Here is a 25,544-nt window from a genome sequence, read left to right as displayed (position 1 = left end):
AAGAATATGAATCACATGTCTGTGTGTGAATGAATGAACGGCACAGATGCCAACTTTTGTTTACTATGTTACAGACGAAATATGAAAGACAACATTTCGTTGACTAGTTTTGGATAGATTATAAAGTTTTTACTGTAAAATAGACATCAAATAAGCGTTTGTTAGACAGTTTCTGCTCATATGTTAAATATATAGTATGTTTTGTCAAAAATAAACTCATTACCTAAGATGTTTCAACTAAAGTGTTTGTTCCGAATCTGGGATATATCAAACTAATGAATCCTTAACTTTGAAATATGTATGATAAAATGTTTACTTAAGAAATATACTTATAAGAAAGATTACACTTGAAATATTGTTAAAATTGTAATTGTTGTTTGCATGTGAGCACTTTTTAATAAAATAGCAAAAAATATATTTACAAGGTAGATGTAAAAAAATCTTAAAAGGTCAATATAGGCCTTCTCATTAAATTATTTATATATATTTTTTGTTAGTGACATATTTGGGGAGAGGATATATTCCAAAACTTCCTGAAAATACAGTATGAGAATTAACTGCATAATTACTAGAAATATTTACCTTGGATATTATACAATTTGCATGTATAAAAAATTTGTGGAAAAAGGCAATTCTTTTTTTCAAGATGTTTCCAACTCTGTAAAATGGCCCATATAGCCTATTTGAACAGGATTTGTTTCCAGGTACGACTGTACTAAAAAAGTGCTTTTGACTTTCATTTATATTTGGATTATGAAAAATTAATGTTTGTTTATTTGCCCCATATTTTTTTTCTTTATGTTGAACAATAAAGAACAATGCTAAACAGATACATTACATATTTTCATGTTTCCTCTTATTTTGTTTTTATAATGTCCTGTATGTGGGATGTGTAAAACCCAACTAGTTTCTCGCTCTTCTCTTTCTCTCTCTCTCTCTACAATTGTGAGATAGAAACCCGCAATTTGCAGGAAATAAACTTTCTCAGAATTGCATGCTTATATCACGCAATTGGGAGATATTAAGTCAGAATTGCATGATATAGTCACAATTGCGTGTTATAAAGTCGCAAATGTGAGGAAAAGCCTTTTTTTTTCACTTAGATTTGGACTATAAATCGCAATTGTGACTTTATATCTCACAATTCTGAGACAGGATGTCAGAATCGCGAGATATAAACTTGTAATTGTGTGTTATAAAGTCAGAATTGTGAGATAAAAAGTTGCAATTATCTTTTAAAATGTTTTATTCTGTGGCGGAAACAAGCTTCCATAAAGTGTTTAAGTCTAGAAATCTTATTGACATGATTAAGGGAGCATAAATGGATGAATATAAATATCTGAACGTAAATGATTTTTTACGAACATTAAAACTGTCAGCCAATGTTAAAGTGTTTGTATTAGTATGGTTATGTATACAGGAATACATGCATAAAAGATGACCTATCAAAACTAGCAGTCAGGGGAGGCTTTGCCGAGTTTTTATTTTCCAGGACGCTCCTGACACACTTCTGCTATTCAAGTGTTGGTTATCCATCTCTCTAACAAAGAGACAATCTTTGGAAATTGGATTAGTTTTCTTGGATGTTGTCTCTTCTGTGGATGCATTCAAGACAGAAAACTAAATGAAAGAAAAGAAACTCATATGTATGTAATCTGAGGTAATTATTACTGGTCAAGAAATGGTATCAATGATTCTGTAAGATAGAACTATGTTTTTAACTAAAGTACATAAAATATTGATGTATGTGTGGAGAAAGAAACAGTAGAGCACATATGTATGGTGATATGAGAAAAGGATAAATAGTATGTAAACAAAAATGGCAAGAGGGGGGAGAATTTTAAATATTTATTGAGATATGAGTTCAATAGAGATCAAGTAGGATACCTTGTTCTTTTACAGTGTCAATTTAGTAGTAGGCCTAGCCTATTTTATTGATTTATTTTAGAGAAGGGGGGAACAAAGAAAATGAAATGATCTTGATTACACAGCAGCACAGTAGATGGCGATGTGCACACTGAAGGAGATGCGCCGAAACACAAAACAGAAGAAGACAGAAATCGAAACCTAAAAGTTTGAATTCAGCTTGATTTCTGTAAGGCGCCATTTCATTCAGCTGTGAACCAAAGCTGACACATGATATCATTCTCATTGGTAAGTCCAGCATGTCATTCTCATACACACATCTGAAGCCGAGACATTTATGTGACATTGACGTTATATGTTATGTATGTGTGTATAGACTATATCTTACTATCAAAGTCGAGATTTTGCTGAGGAATCAGGCGCAATTAATGATTAGAGCTCTAACGTTTATCAAATAATGTATTTAATATACATTTCTGAGAAGCTTTGAATCAGATTACTTTAAATAATAAGGAATCTGATTAAAAGTTACAGATTTGAGAGAGAGAGAGAGAGAGAGAGAGAGAGAGAGAGAGAGAGAGAGAGAGAGAGAGAGAGAGAGAGAGAGAGAGAGAGAGAGAGAGAGAGATGAGTTAACTGTTTACAAACACATTTAGCCGATGGCACTTTCGTTTTCTTTTACCACATTTTAAAGGTGTTGCATCTTTGGCGCACTATTCAAATCAAGTGAAAGCTGACCTTTCCAAAAGATTGTTGGAGTTTGAGGCTTTTTTATAATTTTATAAGGAAAGTGTGGAAAAATGTGGATTTTACACATTATAATCATTCATAATCACAAAAGGTGATGTGCATGCACTAATAAAACCCGATTAACTGCTGTCAATGGATTTAGTTTGTGCGTAAAAGACCAACGGGATATTAAACTCGGCCCATTAAGACATGTTAATAACCAGCTCTCCTTTCCAAACTGGTTATCTCCACTAAAGCCCTAATTTATAATCATGACGTCGTCAGAAAAAAACACCATACACATAAGATATAGACAATGGCTGTGCTGTGATTATTCAGGTTTGAAGAAACGCAGAGGTGTGTGTGTGTGCGGACCTGGCGCTCGTGCGGGTATATCGGTGTTGTGTAATATTCAGTTTCTGTGAAAAACTGTTCCAGTGGGTAGAGTCTCGAAAACTACATATACTGTCTATATGGTACAACGGGGCTAAAGGCACATCTTAAGAAAAAAAATAGCTTTTCACTACTCCTCCCATAGTGTATAATAGCTGAAAAGAAAATATGTTTGTATTGAACATTGATGGAGCAACAAGATTTTGTGTGAAAATAAAGAATAAAAGTGGGTTATTTTGTTTAAAAATCTCATGTATGAGGTGGGGAGGAGGGCCTTTTACCCCATACACACACAGGGTAAACCAGCACAGGGCAAAAGACAGTATCGATGCTAATACTGAAGCGAAAATAAATTTATTTTGATAAATAAAATAATTAATTTTTGTTCAATAAAAATAGGCTATACTGTCATTAAAATATGTTCATTTAAAAATATACATTAAAAATACAGAAATAAAATTATGATCCCATAATAATTTATTATAGATATGCAAAAATTATATTTATTATGTGATATGATTATGTGATATGGTTATGTGATATCATATTTAAAAAAAAAAAAATGGTTTCATTATAAATATAGAGATTATTTCTAAGGTGGACTCACATCTTAAAGGGATAGTTCACCCAAAATGAAAATTAGCCCATGATTTACTCAAGTCATCTTAGGTGTGTATGACTTTCTTCTTTCAGACGAACACAATCAGAGCTATAATCTGTGAGATATCCCGGCCTGATATGTTGTCCCAGTCCAGCCCTGTTCTTTATGGTAATTGTTCAGCCTGGATACATTCATTAGCTAACAAAGTTTGAAATGTAATTTATTTTGTATTAATGCATTAATATGATGTGAGGTCCAGTTACCAGCATGACACTACAACAGGTAATAGTACTTCTTTACTCATACTGCTTTACTTTACTATAACTTGAGTAAAAAAGTGTAGTCCATACATCAACTTTTACTAGAGTCTTTTTAAACATGAGTATCTGTACTTCTACTTGAGTGAAGGGTGTGAGTACTTCTGCCATCTCTGATGGGCACCAATGTTGTTAGGTTCCCAACATCCATAGAAGAAAATCATATAGGTTTGAGGTTAATTAAATGATGAGATATTTTTTTATTTCGAATGAAATCATGTTTATCATCATTCAAGCTGAATTCATGTAAGCTGATTTAGTTTATTCAGGTCAACTGCAAATTCTTATTGCAAAATCTCTTGCATGACACCAATATGACAAAAAAAAAGTTAAAAGAAAAGGGCTGCCCACAATCGACAGTACAGAATGATATTGTCTATTAGAATTGTTTTTTCGTTTGTTTTTTGTCATTTATGTTCTGTTTCTAAATGTAGAACGAATGTAGGGATACAGAAGAACATTGCTTCTAAAATGAGTCTTTATGAGGAGAGAAAGGAGGAGGATGCTTTCGTTCAATCCCTGAACCAAGGAGCAGTTTCTCCAGAGCCCAGTTGTGTGTCTATGAAGAGTGACGCATCCATCAAACTACCACCTTTCCTCCGGGATGGACCAGTGACCTCTGGCCTCAGGTGAGACATGTTTCTGCAGAAACACTTTATTGATGAAAATTGTCTCCTTTTTGTTTGCTTCACTTGCCCTGCTTTTACAATAATAACAATAATAAACACTTCATTTTGGTTAAATATTTGCTGTTGAATCTTAGGCAATGAGATGCAGTGTCTCGTTCCCCTTCTCAGGGAACCAAGGCGTTACATTCATAACCCAAGACGTTCCCTTTCGAATGGGAACTCACACTGTGTCCTAGGACGCTAGTGGGGTACAAAAGCCCCCTCCGCCATGTTGAAAGAAACGAGTACCGAATGGCTGACATAAGCCAATGACTTGAACAGAACTGATCCGAAGTCACAGTTCCCCGTCCTGGGGGTTTGCACCAGTGGTCATCATAACTCTTTATCTAGGGCCAAAAACTCTGGTCAGCTTAGCTCAGGGCCTGACACAAAGTACACAAAGAAAAATAAACATAACGTTTATCTCAAAGAATACCGTAAGAATATTTATCATCCAACAGTTTTCATTTTGACTGGCATCTTTTTACAACATATCAAAACTACATGGAAAGACTATTACAGAGATGAAAAGATAAAGATATTTTCAGTACACTCGTCATCACCTTTTAATTAAGTATGCCAAATAGATTTAAAATCAGTTGTAAGGCCTTAATAAACACTTAAGTGAGCTATTGTTGAACATAAAATATCAACGTTCAGAACGGTGCAAAGAATAATAAAACTTTGTACTTCGTTACTTCACAGCTCTAGTATTTCTGCTGATCATTCAACCTTTGACACACAAACACAGTGTGTACTTTTGTGTTTTATATAAACTGGGGTACTCACCTTAACTGTTTGAGTCAGTCAGTACTTTATCCAAAAAGGATGCATTATCTTATCGAAAGTCTTAATAGAGCCTTTGAGTGTAAATTCCTTTTTTCTAATCTATTTGAAGGTAATTTAATAAGTGAATCAATCTCTTTTATGACACAAATATGAAAAAAAAAATTAAGAGAAAAAAGGCTGTTAGTGGTACATATTACGTTACTGTCACAGTGTCTGGTGTGTGTTTCCCTGGGTGTCCACTAGAGGTCTCTTCCCCATATTGTCTCCCACTCATCATGAACTGCAATTCCCATAATCCTTTGTCTGCACTCATCATCTGTTCATTGCACTCAGCTGTTTCCCATCATCCTGTTAGTTCTGTGTGTATAAATACCCTGTCTGTTTCTGTGTTCATTGTGGATTCCTTGTTTTACTGTCTTGTTGCACTTCCTGTTCCACTCTGTATTGTTTCTTGTTTTGGACTGCTTTTCATGGATTTTGACCTTTTGCCTGGCTGGATTACGAATACGGATTACCCTAATAAACTGCTCTTGGATCTTACCTTCTCTCGTGTGCATTCCGTGACAGAAGGAATCCACCATTTATAGATCCAGCATTATGGGGTTTCGTATCCTTTCCCCCAACACGGAGAAGGAGAGGAAGGGACGAGTCCAAAATTTGGTGACACTACGCCAGCAGGGCCAGACGGTGGGTGGTCTGGCTCAGACATTTTTTACTCTTTCAGGAGGCATGGGATATAATGATGCAGCTTTGAAAGACCTTTTTAATTGCTGCCTTGATGATCCCTTGCCAGCCTGGGAAATGAGGGGACTGGAGATATTGGACTTTGACGGCTTTGTCGGATATCTTCATTCCCGCAGCAGGTGGGATATTTCAGTTGGGCTTAGATTTCCAGAAGGAGTGGCCGACTCGTTGCCGGTGTCACCAGACAAGATGGCTTCCACACTGGAGCTTCCAACCGCTATTCCACCGCCTCACCCTTCACCGCTGGTTCCAGTGGTCCCGAAATGGAGGAGAAGGAAGACTTCTTCCGTGACTGTTCCGGTGGTCCCTGTTCCGGTGGTCCTGAGCTCGGTGGTCCCTGTCCCGGTGGTCCCGAGTCCGGTGGTCCTGAGACGGAGGAGGAGGAAAAAGGCTCCTAACCCAGAGACCATCCCTGAGGTGACTGCCATCCCTGACGCGCCGCCCAGGCGCCTTGCTTTGCCTGCATCGCCCAGGCGCCCAGCTCTGCCGGCCCCGCTTAAGCTGCTCGCCCTACCGGCGCCACCCCCGCGACCCATCACGTCTGCCGATCCAGAGACTGTTCACGTCACGTCTGCCCAGTCAGAGATTGTTCACGTCACGTCTGCCCAGTCAGAGATTGTTCACGTCACGTCTGCCCAGCGAGAGACTGTTCACGTCCCGTCTGCCCAGCGAGAGACTGTTCACGTCCCGTCTGCCCAGCGAGAGACTGTTCACGTCCCGTCTGCCCAGCGAGAGACTGTTCACGTCCCGTCTGCCCAGCGAGAGACTGTTCACGTCCCGTCTGCCCAGCGAGAGACTGTTCACGTCCCGTCTGCCCAGCGAGAGACTGTTCACGTCCCGTCTGCCCAGCGAGAGACTGTTCACGTCCCGTCTGCCCAGCGAGAGACTGTTCACGTCACGTCTGCCCAGCGAGAGACAGTACACGCTCTGTCTGCCCAGTCAGAGACTGAGCACGTCCAGTCTGCCCAGTCGGAGACAGATCCAGAAATGCCCATTTGTGTGGCCGCCAAGGCACTAACGGACTATTTGGAACGTCTGGCGCGGATCCTGGATATGTCGGCATCGGCTGTTCCAGAGCCGGAGCCAGTGTCTGCTGTTCCAGAGCCGGAGCCAGTGTCTGCTGTTCCAGAGCCGGAGCCAGTGTCTGCTGTTCCAGAGCCGGAGCCAGTGTCTGCTGTTCCAGAGCCGGAGCCAGTGTCTGTTGTTCCAGAGCCGGAGCCAGTGTCTGCTGTTCCAGGGCCGGAGCCAGTGTCTGCTGTTCCAGAGCCGGAGCCAGTGTCTGCTGTTCCAGAGCCGGAGCCAGTGTCTGCTGTTCCAGGGCCGGAGCCAGTGTCTGCTGTTCCAGGGCCGGAGCCAGAGTCTGCTGTTCCAGAGCCGGAGCCAGTGTCTGCTGTTCCAGGGCCGGAGCCAGTGTCTGCTGTTCCAGAGCCGGAGCCAGTGTCTGCTGTTCCAGGGCCGGAGCCAGTGTCTGTTCCAGGGCCGGAGCAAGTGCCAGTGCCCGTTCCAGAGCCGGAGGCAGAGCCAGTGCCCGTTCCAGAGCCGGAGGCAGAGCCAGTGCCCGTTCCTGAGCTGGAGGCAGAGCCAGTGCCTGTTCCAGCGCCAGAGCCTGTGTTTGTTTCTGTTTTTGTGTCTGTTCTTGTAACAGTTTCAGTTCTTGTGGCTGTTCCTGAGCCGGTGTCCGCTGTTCCTGAGCCGGTGTCCGCTGTTCCTGAGCCGGTGTCCGCTGTTCCTGAGCCGGTGTCCGCTGTTCCTTAGCCGGTGTCCGCTGTTCCTGAGCCGGTGTCCGCTGTTCCTGAGCCGGTGTCCGCTGTTCCTGAGCCGGTGTCCGCTGTTCCTGAGCCGGTGTCCGCTGTTCCTGAGCCGGTGTCCGCTGTTCCTGAGCCGGTGTCCGCTGTTCCTGAGCCGGTGTCCGCTGTTCCTGAGCCGGTGTCCGCTGTTCCTGAGCCGAAGTGTCCACCATGGCCGCCCGAAGGGTTCTCACCACCATGGCCGCCCGAAGGGTTCTCACCACCACGGCCGCCCGAAGGGTTCTCACCTCCCTGGCCGCCCGAGGGGTCTTCACCGCCGTGGCCGCCCAAGTGGTCGTTTTCACCCTGGTCTTCACCGCCGTGGCCGCCCGAGGGAAAGTCTCCGCCCTGGCCGCCCGAGGGAAAGTCTCCGCCCTGGCCGCCCGAGGGAAAGTCTCCGCCCTGGCCGCCCGAGGGAAAGTCTCCGCCCTGGCCGCCCGAGGGAAAGTCTCCGCCCTGGCCGCCCGAGGGAAAGTCTCCGCCCTGGCCGCCCGAGGGAAAGTCTCCGCCCTGGCCGCCAGATGGACTGACATTTCCGCCCTGGCCTACCGAACTGTCCATTTCCCCTGCCCCACCCTGGTCTGTCCTTCCTGTATCCCTTGTTCTTGTTCCCCTCCATGGACCTGGCCCCCCATCCCTCCCCCTGATCCTCCACCATTCCACCTCCCTCCTGGACTCTTGTTTGTTTTGAGGTTGTGTCGTGGAGCGTCTGGTAGCCGCTCCGTATAGGGGGGGTTATGTCACAGTGTCTGGTGTGTGTTTCCCTGGGTGTCCACTAGAGGTCTCTTCCCCATATTGTCTCCCACTCATCATGAACTGCAATTCCCATAATCCTTTGTCTGCACTCATCATCTGTTCATTGCACTCAGCTGTTTCCCATCATCCTGTTAGTTCTGTGTGTATAAATACCCTGTCTGTTTCTGTGTTCATTGTGGATTCCTTGTTTTACTGTCTTGTTGCACTACCTGTTCCACTCTGTATTGTTTCTTGTTTTGGACTGCTTTTCATGGATTTTGACCTTTTGCCTGGCTAGATTACGAATACGGATTACCCTAATAAACTGCTCTTGGATCTTACCTTCTCTCGTGTGCATTCCGTGACAGTTACAGAATGATTTGTTTATTAGAATTGTTTTGTGTGCGTGTGTGTGTGTGTGTGTGTGTAGGGAGATGCAGAAGAACACTGCTTCTCCAGGGCCCAGTTGTGTGTCTATGAAGAGTGACGCATCCATGGACCCACCACCTTTCCTCCGTGATGGAGCCGTGACCTCTGGCCTCAGGTGAGACGTGTAATCGAGAGAGGTGTGTTCTGAACAACTCATGTCTGTCCATCAATTACAAGAGCAATACTGCTGTTGGATAAAGATGTTGAGTAAGACCGTCAGACTCAGACGTTGAGAACCGGCATCTCCAAAAACTTTGCATAGCCTTTCTGAAGATCTGAGCATTACAAATGCACGTCTCAAGTTTATTTTTGATAATGTGCCTGAGCGACTAATAGATTTAGTACAGTTTAATTTTCGTATGTCAAAAATAGAACTGGGCATAATTTTACTGTTGGGGGTTTGTTATGTCGTGTAGCAGACATTGTGTTACAGTGGTCCTCATTTACAAAATGAACGTATGACAGAAAATTTGGTGTACAGTCGTTTCCAAACTTTGTAATATGGACGTGGAAATATTGATGTGAGTAGTAGCTATGATCAAATCTCACGTCAGGTCTCAGCTCGTGCTAGTGGTCGACCGATATATCGCCAAGGCCGATATATTAGCTGATATTTGGCCTTTTTTTAAATATCGGCATCGGCCGATCAGTTTTTTATTGATTGGCCGATGTGTTGGAAGAAGGACTTTTACTTTTAAGGCGCTCCGGACTTTTATTTTGACGGGCGACGCTGAGAACACCAGCGCCTGAGAAGAGAACATCAGCGATCAATCACACAGCGCTCAATCACATTCTCCATCTTCATTAGTTTACGATCTCTGTCAGTCATATCTAATACTTTGTAGGGATGGGATTGTATACAAATTTAATATCACGACTATAGTGTGCAAAATTATCTTGATTATCAATATTATCACAGTTTTGTTCAAATGAGTTGAAAGTGTTCAAAAAGAACTGATGCTCACACTGAAAACATTTCAACAAGTTTTATGTAATAAGTGTACAATGAATCTGTAGATTACTATCCCTTAAAATGTCACTCTTAATAAGTCTTGTTTGAAGTTGTCCGTTCGTCTTTGGCTCAAAGCCACTTGCTTTACAAAGCCACTTGCGTGCAAGCTTGACGTCTATTTCAAGTGAGTGAGATAAAATATTTCAACTCAAAACAACATTTTGTGCCCAATTATTTCCCAGACGTAGTTTTGGTATTGAGGTCAAAGTTAACTTGCCTTGCGTTCGCTATAAAACACTGGGTGATGGTCACACAAGACAACTCGGCAGATTTGAAGTCTTTCTATTGCAGCGACTTTTTGTTCGGCAGACAGGGTGACCATCCTCGATTAAGTTTCCCTCAGGACTTTTGTAAAAGCCAAAATATGTCCACACCTCAGATTTGGTCCTCTTAAAAGGCTGGAAAATCGCCCGAGCGCTGTCACTGCCTTCCACCATTCATTCTCGAATAATAATTTTTAAAAAATACGCTGAAAATACGCTTTATTTGAAAAAATATGATTACCAGTGCGCAAAAAATTACCAGATGACCGAGTGCCCTGTTACAGTGTTTACTTCCTTTTTATTCACATATTTATATATTTTTAAACAATAATATATTTATATAGCTCATTTCTGTGTGACAAGTATTAGCTGTTTTGTTTAATTTTTGTGATGCGCTAGGAAAATACAAGTGTTGGATCAGGACTCTGTATCGGCAGATGTTCAAAATTAAATGATTCAGATAGAAAAAACTTCTTTTTTTTCTCTCTTTCTCTCCCATATTTCCAGTGTGGAGAAGGATGTTCTGGTCCAGCTTCAGTCCAAATGTGGAGTTTGTGAGCAGGATCTGAAGGATCCAGTCTCTATCAGCTGTGGGCACAGTTTTTGCAGAAACTGCATCAACCGCCACTGGGATTTGTTCAGTCCATCAGAATGCTTTGACTGTCCTCGATGCAGAAAGAGATCTAGAAATCGTCCTTCTTTAAAAAATGTCACAGAAGGATCCACTTCTGCTTGTTCTTCTTATTGTTACACAGAAGCAGCCCTGTTGGAGGAGACTAGGGACCTACAGCAGGATTCTCAACCAATTGATGAGAAAATGCAGAGAGTCAAATCACAACACAAAACTAGAATGAAAAACAATTATGTGAGGTTATTTGAGGGAATCAAACAACAAGGGAATCAAACCCTCCTGAACAGGATCTACACACAGCTCTACATCCTAAAGGGAGAGAGTGAAGGGGTGAATGAAGAACATGAGGTTTTACAGATGGAAATAACCAGCACACAAGACACTCCAATCAACTGCAATGACATCTTTAAAGCCTCACCTGAACCAGGATATGAGGAGAAAGACCAAATTAAGACTGTTCTTACCAAAGGCATTGCTGGAATTGGAAAAACCGTCTCTGTGCAGAAGTTCATTCTGGACTGGGCAGAGGGAAACGCCAATCAGGATGTAGATTTCATGTTTGTGTTTCCATTTCGAGAGCTGAATTTAATTCAAGATGATCAGTACAGTCTTCACAAACTTCTGCTCGACTTTCATCCTGAACTTCAAGATCTGGACTCTAAGATTATTAAGGAGTGTAAAGTTGTGTTCATCTTTGATGGTCTGGATGAAAGCAGAATGACACTGACGTTTTCAGAGGCTCAGAAGGTTTCTGATGTGACTGAGACTTCATCAGTGTGTGTGTTAATATCAAACCTCATTAAAGGAGAGCTGCTTCCCTCGGCTCTCATCTGGATCACCTCCAGACCAGCAGCAGCCAATCAGATCCCCTTCAAATACATCAACCGTGTGACAGACATTCAAGGATTCAATGACCCACAGAAGGAGGAATATTTCAGGAAGAGAATCAGTGATGAGCATCAAGCCAGCAAAATCATTTCACACATCAGAAGTGCAAGAAGCCTCCACATCATGTGCCACATACCCGTCTTCTGCTGGATCTCCTCCACTGTGCTCCAGAAGCTCCTGGAAGAAGATCTGAGTGCCGAAATCCCTCAAACTCTGACTGAAATGTACATCCACTTCCTGCTGATTCAGATCAACATGAGGAATCAGAAGTATGAAGAGAGAGATCCAGAGAAACTCCTGCAGTCCAGCAGAGAAGGGATTGTGAAACTTGCCGAACTGGCTTTCAAACAGCTGATGAAGGGCAATGTGATGTTCTATGAGGAGGACCTGAGAGAGAGCGGCATAGACGTCACTGACGCCTCAGTGTATTCTGGGATTTGTACTGAGATCTTTAAGGAGGAATCTGTGATTCATCAGAGGAAAGTCTACAGCTTCTTGCATTTGAGCTTTCAAGAGTTTTTGGCAGCATTTTTCATGTTTGTTTCTTATTTACACAATAAGAATGAGGTTCTGAGTTTGTTTCTGAGAGGAAAGCCCAAAACTCAGCATGAGAATATTCATCTCGATGTACTTCTGAAAGGAGTAATAAATAAAGCCCTCAACAGTAAAAATGGAAACCTTGATCTTTTTCTGCGGTTTCTGCTGGGAATCTCTCTGGAGTCCAATCAGAGACTCTTACAAGATCTACTGACACATAAAGAGAACAGTTCAGAAAGCATTGAGAAAGTGATCCAACACATCAAGCGAGTTCAAAAAAAGAAAGTCAGTCCTGAACGATGGATGAATCTCGCACACTGCTTGATTGAAATCAAGGACAATTCTCTTTTTGAAGAAACGAAGACTTTTTTAAGCTCTGAAACAAGTAAAAAACTGTCTCTTGCACAATGTTCAACTTTGGCAAATATGATTTCGATGTCAGCGGAGGTGCTGGATGTGTTAGATCTTGGAAAGTATAACATAAGATCAAGAGATGGTCAGCAGAGGCTGGTACCTGCTGTTAGGAATTGCCGAAAAGCTCTGTGAGTGTAATTATCTAAAAAAAAATATGTTTAAATACTGTTAACAAATGTTATACAAATGAAAACAAGCATTAAGTCATGGGAGCTGATACCTTCACAGATTCTCTGTAATGATGTTCAGTAATGTTAAACTTAATGTTAAATTACTAATTAATTACAATTAGGTGTTGTGAAAAACTATGGTAGAAAACTGACACAGACACTTTGTTTTTTGTTATATTGTTCAGATTGGCAAGCTGTAACCTTACTGATCAGTGTTGTGAAATTGTGGCATCAGCTCTACAATCATCAAACTCCTGTCTGAGAGAGCTTGACCTAAGTAACAATGACCTATGTGATTCAGGAGTGAAGCTGCTCTCTGTTGGACTGAAAAGTCCAAACTGTAACCTGGAGATACTGAGGTATATTTAACTAGTAAGGGGTATTTAACTAGTCTGTCTTAAATATCATGATATAGCAGCTACAGGGTTAACTCTACTGGAGACTGGCCCTCAAAGGGCTGGAATTGAAGATATCTGCTATAAATTATCTGTGTTGATTTGTGTTTGTAAAATAGGGGTAAACCAAACCTGCTCATGAAGGGCTACCTTCCTGTAGACTTTAGTGTGCTCCAAGACACCTTGCTGTTATGTTCAAGTAATTTTGAACACTTTTGATTAATTGGTTCAGGCGTGTTTAATTAGGGTTGGAGCTCAAATATAATGTAGATTATATGACTTCATGCATGTTTGTAGAATATCTGACTATTGAGGTGTTTGTAACTTATTTGACTGCTGATGTCTACAGATTACCTGATTGTTTATTTTTTTGTTTGTAGATTGTCTGGCTGTATGTTGACAGAGGAAAGCTGCTGTTATCTGGCTTCAGCATTGAGTTCAAACCCCTCACACTTGAGAGAGCTGGATCTGAGCTACAATCACCTTGGACAATCAGGAGTAAAGAAGCTCTCTGATACACTGAACAATCCTAACTGCACATTGGAGATTCTTAAGTATGTATGGCACTAATACCGATAATAATAATAATCACTAATAATTATACTATACTGTGTGTGTGCCTGTTATAATCTTGAATATATTGGGGTGAAACACATGTGCTTCTGGGCAGGGCAAGTGTTTTATCTGTGTAGATTGTCTTGTTGCCAGAGTAAAGCTATTGTTATCCAACTTCTGCTCTGAGTTCAAACAATTCACACATGAGACAGGTTTCAGGTGATGGAGGATAGTGAATCGGTTGATGGATTGTGTCTTGCAGACTGGAGTAACTGCTTTCTGAATCTTTTCTGAGATAAATTATGATTATTGCGTTAATGAGCAGTTGAACAGGTGTACCTAATAAAGTGGCCAATGAGTGTATAATCTTGACCCATGACAGACTTTGGCAGTTACTCTACCCAAGTCCATTTGTATTCTCTTTAATTAAATTAAATTCAGTTCACGTTTATTTGTATAGCGCTTTTGACAATACACATGATTTCAAAACAGCTTTACAGAAAAGTGCATGAATCCATATTACAATTTAGAGTGTTCTGTTATCAGAGGTAACTGTCTAAGTTAAGTATTTCCAAAATGTACATTAGGCATGTGCCGGTATCAAATTTTCATGCTGCGATTAATCGATTGAGCTTTTATCATGGTATACGGTATTATTATCACAATATTTGAATTGCACAAGAGAAACGGATGAATTGAGGGGATGTAAAACAAACAACTTGCATCACAATGTGTAATTGTGCTTGTCAAAACATTTAGTAACTAAACAGAATTGTATTAAGTTTAGTGACAACATGTTACAATATTTACATGATACAATGACTGGTAGGCTACTGTTTGTATTATTGCTTAACACAATTTTCACGATTTCAGTTCAATTCTTGATTTGATTTCAATCTTGATTCAATATGGACTCATTTGGATAAATATTAGGTAGGCTACAGTAGATACATGTTAATTTTTCTCAAGAAAAAATATATCTCACATAATGCTGTAAACATACAGAGAGCCCTATCAGCTGGTATTATTAAAGGTTAAAAATAACAAATCAAATATAATGCGGTTTTCGTTATAATAACAATTATGTAATGACACAAGTAAAAATATAATAAATATGTAATATAGTGCACATATTTTGCAAAATACTCCTCTCTATAGGTATTTTTTCTAGTCAACTAACGTTCTGGGCATTAAATGGCTTTCCTAAGGTAAATGTAAAGTTCTGTGACATAATTGTTCTCCTGCAGTTTTATTGACTTCTTTCCGTGGTTGAAAAACACTGATTGATCGATATTATGTATGAGGCATATACCTTTCGGTAAGTTGTACTGTATCTTTAAATAAAAAGTAACAGATGATCGGTTTACTTGATTTTTTCATATCAAAAGTAACCTGCTCTTAGTAATAGTGAGAATTGGAACCTAAACTAAAGGATTACCAATATTTCTTACCGTGACTCCATGTTTACCATCAGGACCTGTCATCTTCCAATCCTTTCGTTTCCACCACCACCATTGTTTTTTGTTTTTTTTTTACCCAATTTTCCTTCACTGCTGGAGTCCAGACTTATTTAAGCCAAAGAATAGTAAAAAGAGTATGATGCAAGTTATTATGGTAGCATATATACACCATCAATTAGGAAATAAGAAGAGGGTTATTTTAATAGTAGACATGACAGGGTTTGAAGAACATTAAATCAGTGATTTTTAACTAACCTAATGTAACATAGGGACATGCATACAACACAGGAATATACTATATACATTTTGGGACAGGTTATTTGTGGGTTACAGGGAGAAAATGTCCTTGTGTATGTGGTTAGTACACTAACCCTCTTAACCGTCTCCAGAGCGTCGGCGCACTGAAGCGTTTTTTTATTTATTTAGTTCAAATATACTATCAGATTTAATGTTATACCTTGACAAACTATACATCATTAAAAAGATATAAGACTCAAGATTCAGTATTTGACCACTATTGTATTCTGAGAAACTTATAGTGACAGTTATGTCTTAATTTGTGTCAGGAGTTATGAAATTAAAAAATGAGTCGTTACCTTTAATATGAATTATGAGCCTCAGCCGGTCTCATTCAGAAAAAAACTCCCGTGCGATCGTCATGACAGCGCTTGACAAAACAACGTCCCTCAGGGCTTTTAGCTCAAACATGTGCAGATTTGGAGAAATATTGATAGATTCTCATAGCTTTACATTAGACTTCTATAGACAGGAATAATATTTATTGAATTTATACCCAAATGCGTCGATGTAATCATTTTGAGCGCTGTATACTCTGTACTGTGTTATCAATTCATCCTGAAAGTGAGGGCGCTGTTTGAACAGAAGTCCATAATATATGGATCACATGAAGAAGAGCCATAATCATGTGACATTCAGGAAGTCCTGCCACAACAAAGCTATCCGAGATCGCTGTAAAGTGCAGATAAAGATGTTTTGAAGACAATAAACATGATTGCAATGATATTTGATTTACCTGTGTTCTTCGAGTCATGTCAGGTATTTTCATAATAATTGATTATATGTATAATGTAATGCTAATCGAGATAGACTTTCAAATTGTGCAGAATACAATAAAATAATATATTTTCTATCTGATTTTTTTATCTGAAGCCAAATCAGATTACAGAAAGTTATTTAAAACACTCGACTTGCGCTATAAAGATAGTTTTATTCTCATAAATTGTCGTGTATTGATGGTGTGCTAAGCTAACATGCTAGCTAGTACTGAGCACCTGCTACCTTACTTCGGTGTAATTTTTATGATTTTTTTCTAAATAAGAATGCTTACTGAAATGTTTCGTTTTTCAAAAAGGGCATTTGATACAGTTTCACTGTGAAGTGAGAACTTTTATAAAATAAATGAGGGATTGAAACAGTGTGAATTGCTAGTCGTTAGTGATTATAATGCAGACAAAAGAAAAGCATATTTAGAGCAATAAACTGGCTGGAGAGGTGTGAATATGTGCAGGGGAGACTGAGACTGAATGGGGCTCGTTTTTGCATCACAAAACAATAGAGGCAATAGACTGAATAGATGCTTATAAGAAAACAATAAACACCAGTCTAATCAAAATAAAGTCATATGACATGATCTTGAAAAACATTGAACTAAATACAGAGTTTTAGACTTATCATCTTCAAATTTTAAATATAACATGGCCAGACATGTGGCTTTAGCTGCAGTGCATTTCTAGATTGCTACAATGCCAACTTCAATTTTATTTTCATGAAGATGTTTCATAAAAATAAATGTATAATAACTTTACAAAACTTTGAAGCTATTTATAACTATTTTTTTCATTATGATAATAATTAATTCTACATTTACAATAAACTTCCAGGTGTCAGCTTTCAAATGAGATCTTACTTGTGCTTTTAGTACAAAGGGTTCATGAACTGTATCTGTTTCAGTTTGGGAATGCCATATCTGGGGATTTTTCAAAAATGGGCTTGAAGCTTAACAGGTTAAGTGATCTCAGTTTCTTGTCTCATCATGTCACATGATGTTAGCAGGCATGGTAATAGGAAGTCATCCCTTCCCCATGGAGTTTCTTTGAAGCTTGTGGAAAGTGTCTCCTGATTAGCATCAGCAAGGTTAGAAGTGGTGATAAAGATCTTTGAGCAAATGTTGGCTAGGAACCCCTTGGTTCCAGGCCTGTGATTTTGTTGTAAAGTGAAATGGGAAGGGGGGAGTTTACAATGGCTTTGACATGACTCACCATCTTGTTCGCATCTGAATGCTACATTATTGTGTTGATGTTGGATTGCAACATTTTTACCCTTTTGGGGGTGAAAAGTGGATCAACATTTATAGATGTTACAGAAATTAATTATAGCTGTCAATAATTTTACAATGTAAAAACTGGGTGTGCAAAGAGTCCGGGGACCAACATGTAACTACATCAACTTTATTCTCTGTTATGTATGCAAATAATTTGTTTACAAATACATTAATGTTGTATGATACGAACAGAATGACATGCCTGTGCATGTTTTTTTCCTCTCTCAGTATAGATCATGGAGGAGAGATCAGGATTACATCAGGACCAAAGAAATGTAGGTCTACACACACACTCAATGGCTGTGTGGAATGGCATTATACATCTGGACTGCTTTAAATCACTCACGTGTTCAAGCCATTTAAAAACATGGATGAACTAAAAAAAGGCACATTTGGAGGCACAGTTAAGGGGTGTTTTTCAAACTTATTGGTCATAGCACACAGAATAATTGAATACTAATTATTAGTAGTATTATACACACAATAACTGCATGTGTCCAACTACTCTGTTTTAAGGGACCATCCATCAAATGTGGACACCATTTTTATATCTCTTAGTTTTCTTTTCTTTTTTACTCTATGGTAGCCTTTAAAACCATACATAGGAAAAGTTATTAAATATTGCACACAGATAGAGAACAGTCTGACCATATACCATTAGCAAAATTAAAATCTCGATTCGAACTCATTCTAGATCTTTTAACTCATATTCACAGAATTTGACACATATCACCATTAGACAATGGAGGTCAGATCAAAACTTTATTAAAAACTTTTTAATTTGATAGTGAACATGCCAAGCAGGACTTAATTGAGGCTGTATCTTCACAATATTTTGACAATGTATATGGCAGTTTCAACACAGCGCCATCTACAGACCAAGAAATAAGAAAATGGCTGTTTTGTTTATAACTTCTCAATTGTTTTTTGCCTAATAATACTATTTAGATTGTGTGTAGCATGCAGATTCAAATGATACCCAATTTTCCTGTGTCAACCATTTTGGGTGTTTCTGAATTTTGTCAGTAAAAAATTCTACATTGGCATGTAATGACCAAACACACACACACACACACATACATACATTTTTTATTTTTTTTATTTTAGTTGAGTTGTTAGGGAAAGCACACACTTTTTTTCTACCATATCTGTTGTCTATTTCTTGCATTTCTTTAGTGATACTTCTGTAAAGATGTTTAAACTGCATAAATCATAGTGTTTGATTGTGGTCTAAACACTCAATGTTGAGACGGTTAAAAACGTTCTCTCTTCTCGTGTTCAGATGCCTGTGATCTCACACTGGATCCCAACACTGCACAGGCGTATCTCGCTCTGTCTGAGCAGAACCGAAAGGTAACATACATGAGAGAGGAGCAGCCGTATCCGGATCACCCAGAGAGATTTGAGGAGGTTCCTCAGGTTCTGTGTGGAGAGAGTCTGTCTGGACGCTGTTACTGGGAGGCTGAATGGAGTGGAGATGCTGAAATATCAGTGACATATAAAGGAATCGGCAGGAAAGGAGGAAGTGATGACTGTGAGTTTGGATCCAGTGACATCTCCTGGAGTCTGTTCTGCTCTGATAACAAGTTTACTGTCCGTCACAATAAGAAGAGCACTGAAAAGCGTGTCCCTTCAGGCTCCTCAAAGAGAGTGGGAGTGTATGTAGACATGCCGGCCGGCACTCTGTCCTTCTACAGCGTCTCTGACACACACACACTCACACACTTACACACGTTCAACACCACATTCACTGAACATCTCTATGCTGGATTTGGGCTTTATTTCCTCACCTCAGTGTCTCTGTGTCAGGTTTCCCACACCTGACTGGAATAATCCCCAGTGGTTAGTGCATATAGTCCTGCTCCATGACCTTAAAATTCATGATTATAAAATTCCTTCCTAAGGCAGTTTTATCCTAAATGACTTTGAGAACAGTATAATTTACTTCCTGTCAAAATTAACATGTTAACGCATGCGATTCTTTTTTTCAGTTTAATGCGTACATTTTTTTAAAGAAATTAATGCTGCATCCTTTTTTTCTGTCATCCTTTCCCACAGTATATGATCTCGCTAAAATTAATTTAACCATTTAAGCGTGATAAAACACCCCAAAAATAACTTAAATCTGTACTGGCGCGCATTGAGTTCTCTTTCGCGTTTGAACGGACGAAAATACACAACAGTACACACAATGGCTGCTTTGTGGAGTATTATCTTAAGCACAGTCTTAAATGAGTTAATTTAACTCTTAAATATACGTAAAGAGTTGTGAGAAATAGGACGCGTGTCAGATCTGCATTATGTGCTTCAGCTCTTAAAGTGACAGTAGCCTAATAAACCCGCTGCTGTTTGTCAATGTTAATCAAAGAACAAAAGACAGAAGATCACTCACTGCTCGACTGAATATCTTTTGTAACTATAAGGATTCATTTATATTAAATTTATCATTTATGCAGTGAAGACTGTGAAGTGCTTGATAACTTTATTCAATTTCTGTATATTTCGTGTTACTCGTCTATTTTAGATACACTGTCTTTATGTTGCTTCTACATTATTAGGGGGGCTTTCACACTGGGCTTGTTTACTGCGGTCCGAGCCATGCGCGGATACACTGCAGACTCACTCTCGCTCGTATCCACGGTACATCATCATCCCTTACATGTGTTTTATTTAATACATCATAATCGGCTAAAACGCATGCGCAGGATACTTTACTTCCTGAACACCCGAGTCCATGTTGCTTTCACATTCACGCGAACCGCGGCCTGTGCCGAACTAAACTGCCAGTGTGAAAGCACCCTTCGTTTATTTGAAATTATTACAATATAAAAATATATTAAAAATTGATTATTGTGATTAATTACAGAAAACTTTGTGATTTCATAAGTTTATTTTTTTAATCGATTGACAGCACGTCACGATACAATATATTGAAATAGATCACAGACAATTATATTACCACATTCACATCATATTAGATCTGTTGTTACCGCTCCAAAAAAAATTTGATTTATTTGACTGATTAAATGTAAAATTTAATTAAACATAATTGACACCCTGTGAGGAAAATCTTAAGTAACTTTTTAATAAATCATCAGGAAACATGTATTGGTACATTTCTCTGTGTGACCATTTAACTTCTGATTAACTGTTAATGTGCTGTAAAATCTGACAAATCCTTTAAAAGTGTAGAGGAAACTGAAGGAATTGCTTATAAAAATGAGAATACTAAAAGTCCTCTATATTACACTGATTAATTCTTGTCTAAACCATTAATGTACACCGCATATTATATCCCTATATGTATCGTGGTGGTTGTGCTCTTCTCTCTCTCTCTCTCTCTCTCTCTCTCTTTCTATATCTCTCTCTCTCACTCTCTCTCTCTCTCGATCTCTCTCTCTATATCTCTCTCTCTCTCACTCTCTCTCTATCTCTCTCACTCTCACTCTTCTCTCGCCCTCTCTCTCACTCTCACTCTTCTCTCGCCCTCTCTCTCTCTCTCGCTCTCTCTCTCTCTCTCTCTCTCTCTCTCTGCCCTTTCTTTCATTTTTCTTCAGCATTTGAAAATGCTCTGTAAATTGTTTCTTGTTGTTGGTCTGTGGTTATTTGGTAGCCTATATATGTTTTTCTGTTTCCTTTTATATTTTATTGAACTGCACTTTGGTCCACATTGTGGTTTTAAAAGTGCTTTTAGAAATAAAGATGGGTTTGTAGAGGATTGGGAGCCATTTATTCTTGGATTACAGTTTCATCTCTCCGTTGTTTGAGGGAGGGAGAGGAGTTTATTGGATTTAGTTTTTAATCGTGTTAAGAATTATGTCCGTTTCTAAACAAAGCATTAGACCTGGGTTTTGTTTGTGATTTTGTGATATGCCCATCCCTGAAGCCTTTCAGATAATCGGCTACATAAAGAGGAAAAATAAATAAATAATTTGAAAGATTTTGTTGTACACATGCGTGTCCATTATTTCTTTGCCTCGAGCCTAGGCTGTAACACAGCATCCAATGTCAGAGGAAAAACTCACTCTCTTCTCTACACTGACCAAAGGGGATATTAGAGCCTTGTAAAAGGTGTAAAGTAAGTGAAGTATTTCTTTCCTGAACTGATACATTTTACTGCCTATCTTGTCATATAATGATTTCATTGACCTTAACTGTACTGAAAATGGCTCCAAGGAACTGCACATGATGCATGTAATGACTCAAAACACACAGATTTATCAAAATATCATTATTGGATTGCAAGTAAAAATGCATCAAATGCGGTCAATAGTGAAACTGTGTGAGTGAGCATTGCAATGTTGTGTTGTAAGATGCGTCCCATTCGCCATGAGAGACCCAGATTGTCCTCTGATTACAATTTTTGCTATACCAAATTAATGTTTGTAAAATTACTAGGAGGGATGCCATTCAAGCAAATTATGTCGACTTGTCAAGTTATTCCAGCCCACATACTCAACCCTAGGACACCCTAAAACACAGCTTACCCCTAGCAGAGGTCATTAAATTAACAGCGGATCTGCAAATAATCCCCAGTCTCCGTGGAAGGTAACAAAATGTTTAAATAAAAGGGAAATGTATTGCTTTCTCTCTCTGTTTTTGTCAGAAATCTAGGGATAGCCTCAAAGAAGAGTTGGAGAGACAAATTCAGCTGGTGAAATGGGACCTCAAAAATACCTGTGGTACATGAACTACATGAACTACATGAACTTAAATCTGTGCTAAAAGATTTACTTTTACATAGAACTCGATTCATTGTAAGGGAAACGGGTAAATTTAACCAAAATAAATTATTAATTCATTTCTAGGGAATTTTGAAAAAGTGACTTATTTTACGGCTTAACAAATGACTCGTCTAGTGCTCAGTTGAACGGTTCGTAACATCGCTCTGTAGCGGATATTAATATCAGAACTATAGTGAAAGTACTATTTACTCATTAAGACTATTGATTATTCTAACAGAAACTAATATCTACCACATTCATACACGTTGCAGAAAGAAAGTGAGTTTTAAGAGAGTGAAATTATGAAATCCCAAGTTTCTATCAATATATGCACATTATAAGACATGACCTGAACGAGCCATTAATCATTCATTTAACCCTGCTATCGCTTCTTAGGCAGGGTTATTAATCTTCATATCAACGCACCAGTTCAGCTAGAATCTGGAGGCTACTTGCGTTTGTGTGTTTGATCCCATCGTCAGAGGGACTCCGAATATGAACGTAACGCTCAAAGTTTAATGCTAAACATTTTTTAGTAAAATACGGGCATAAAGTTGGCTTGACATTGGAAGTTCAGTAGAGGCCGTCTCTAAAGTTACATACGACATTGACATACATGTTTTAAACTTCAACAGCATTTGACGAGTATCATATGGTATGAATGTCCAAATAAAACAAAACAAATGTGTTCAACAAGCTGATGTTTTGTACTTACTGTAGAAAAAGTCTTAGATCTTTGAGATCAGCTCATGAAAAATGGGGGCAAAAACAAAAGGGTTGCGTTTATAATTTTGTTCAGTGTATATCCACTGCAGAGCTGATAGTAAAATGAACACTGGACCGTAAATAAGTGATTCTTTCAAAATTCCCTTTAAATTAATTAATAATTCCCTTTGAGCTAAATTACCTGTTTCTCTTGCACTCTTCATTGTATTACCCTGTAAAACTGTACGAGTAAGACAAAAGAAAGACTCTTCATGACCAATTTGAGACTTCCAGTGTATTGTTTATCTGGATGTTCATGTCCTTCATGTTTCCTCGTCTTTGCTCTTACTCTCTGCAAGATCACAACTGAGTTACTTCCAGTTAAATATCCTTTTCAGTTTCTGTTGTATTCCACCAGTACCTGATGAGTTGTGTGCTCTACAGCTGTGGCCAATATATTACTGTCCCATTCCTGGGAAATTTGTCTTGGACAGCATGACACGGCCAGTACACAACTTCGATCACACACAACACAGTACATACAATAACATGCGATAATAAGAAAATAATGACATTCCAATGAATTATTTAAAAAACTAGCAGCATACTACATCAAAAAATTTCGAAAATGGGTTCATTACTCGAAGCTTCAGTTGCAGCGACCTCTCCTGGCGAAAAGCAAGGCTGCAGTCAAATTAATCAGTGAGCAGTATTGGAGAAACTACTTTAGTTCTGAAGCATCTTTGCTAAGATCACCCTTGGATTTTTAACTATATTTCCTTTGAAAACTCTTTGATGCACACGCTAATGCTGAGCATAATGTTCTATTTACAAATAAAAATTGATAAATGTATGTTTTGTGTTATTTAGGAGAGAGTGCTGGGAAAATATGGCATAGGTTGGGTGTGCTTGTGTAACTATGGCAGGGGGTGATTTTTGGGATGGGGAACACTCAAAGATTTTTATTGAGGTACATTATTTTTTCAACAGTTTTTGGACTGAGTCGGTTTCTTTTTTTGCTCACAACCTCTCCAGACTTAGAAAACACTCGCTCACAAGGAACAGATGATGCTGGCGAACATAATTATTTTTTTGCAAGATTAAACAGATGAGGGTACACATTTTGATGGTTTTGTACATTGTACAATTGTACATTGTTTAGAGTGGTTATAAAGACTAAAAGGCGCTCAAAACTGTTTCAACCTATCACCTGTCAGAATCGAGACGCGCCGTTCCAGTGAATCACCTGATTGGACCGCAAACCAGTCAGATGATTCATTCAGGCAATGAAGCACTTGCTGCTTCGGACGTCATATGTCACATGATTTTTTTCGCACCAAAGCAAGCTTTGAAGCAGTGGTTCTCTAGGTTTGTAGTTCAGGGTTTCGAAGCACGTATCGAAGCTTCAGCGTCACACTGCCATCACTACACGCAGCATCGTGACAGAATACCGGACCAAACTAAGAACGCGTTTGTACATTTTCCTTTGTTTTCCCCGTTTTCGTGTTCAGTGTTTTTGTTCCGTTTTCACCCCTGCTTATCACCATGGACTTCCCAGCAGTAAGACTCATGTGCCTTGAGCAGGGAGAACGCTCCCTCGAGGAACACTTGGAAGTGTTTTTGGATCTCGCCCATCAGACCACCTTCCCGGACGACTGCCTGTGCACATTCCTGCAAGTCGGACTCAACGCTGCCACACGCGCACAGTTGTCCGGGGAGATTCTTCAAGGGAGCTTCACGTCATATGTGGAGTGGGTGCTGGCGTCCTGCGGATCTGCGTTCACCGTCGAGGATGCCGCCAGCCCCACTCCCCATCCAGTGCCCAGCCATAACCACCCCGACGGCGAGGACTGTCGACATGAGCCCACCGCAGGTAGCGCGACGGAGACCGCGGCGATAAGAGCGACCGAGGGTCACATCGCCATGGAGCCCGAGCAACGTGCACCTGACCAGGTGTGTGAGCCGGCCGAGCCATCCATCGCTGAGGGAGTACTGGTGGACTTCGAGGGTTTGGAAGTGAGCCCCGCCCACTCCTCCGCTACTGAGAGTGTGTCTCTGGCTGGTACACATTTTGATTTTGGAGAGGAGTTTTGTCTAGCCCCTGTTCTGTTGCCTGAACTTGTCAATCCCGATCCTGTCAATCATCTGCCTGTCTCATTAGCCCCGCCCAACCTCCCTCTCCCACCTCCTCTCCAAGGTATCCCGAACACTTTATTTTTTTTAGGTTTCTGCATTGGACTCCAGTCTCTTCCCCAGTCTCCAACCATCTGTACCACCCAGTCATCTCTGTCACCCTTCAGTCCTTCGGTACCACCTCTGCCTCTCTGTAGCGGGGTACCACCTCGGACCTGTCGGGAGCCATCTTCTCCTGAACAAGAGGAGCCTGTAGCT

At 39.8% G+C, this 25,544-nt stretch overlaps 2 protein-coding genes across 2 annotated transcripts in view; both read left to right on the top strand.

Annotated features, from left to right (window-relative positions):
• Positions 1-25,544, top strand: part of LOC130102432 (gastrula zinc finger protein XlCGF8.2DB-like) — a 221,028-nt gene that overhangs the window by 94,737 nt on the left and 100,747 nt on the right. The window lies entirely within an intron of this gene.
• LOC130102429 (NACHT, LRR and PYD domains-containing protein 3-like) lies at positions 4,423-19,585 on the top strand. The gene is made up of 7 exons (XM_056268454.1): positions 4,423-4,535; positions 9,060-9,173; positions 10,841-12,931; positions 13,159-13,332; positions 13,749-13,922; positions 17,953-17,999; positions 19,007-19,585. Exons 1-7 carry the CDS (start codon positions 4,468-4,470, stop codon positions 19,546-19,548), a joined length of 3,210 nt encoding a protein of 1,069 aa, XP_056124429.1. The 5' UTR covers positions 4,423-4,467; the 3' UTR covers positions 19,549-19,585.

The sequence above is a fragment of the Rhinichthys klamathensis genome, unplaced genomic scaffold, assembly GCF_029890125.1.
Source record: "Rhinichthys klamathensis goyatoka isolate OS25496 unplaced genomic scaffold, OSU_Roscu_1.1 h1tg000272l_1, whole genome shotgun sequence".
Lineage (NCBI taxonomy): Eukaryota > Metazoa > Chordata > Actinopteri > Cypriniformes > Leuciscidae > Rhinichthys > Rhinichthys klamathensis.
The sequence above is the reverse complement of the archived record's forward strand: the minus strand, read 5'-3'. Positions and strand labels throughout refer to the sequence as shown.

Excerpts from the sequence above, each read along its gene's own strand:
- LOC130102429 (XM_056268454.1), top strand. The coding sequence starts at position 4,468 with ATGAAGAGTGACGCATCCATCAAACTACCACCTTTCCTCCGGGATGGA. Across the intron at positions 13,923-17,952 it reads TGCACATTGGAGATTCTTAA|TATAGATCATGGAGGAGAGA; the intron begins GTATGTATGGCA and ends TTCCTCTCTCAG. Across the intron at positions 18,000-19,006 it reads TACATCAGGACCAAAGAAAT|ATGCCTGTGATCTCACACTG; the intron begins GTAGGTCTACAC and ends TCTCGTGTTCAG.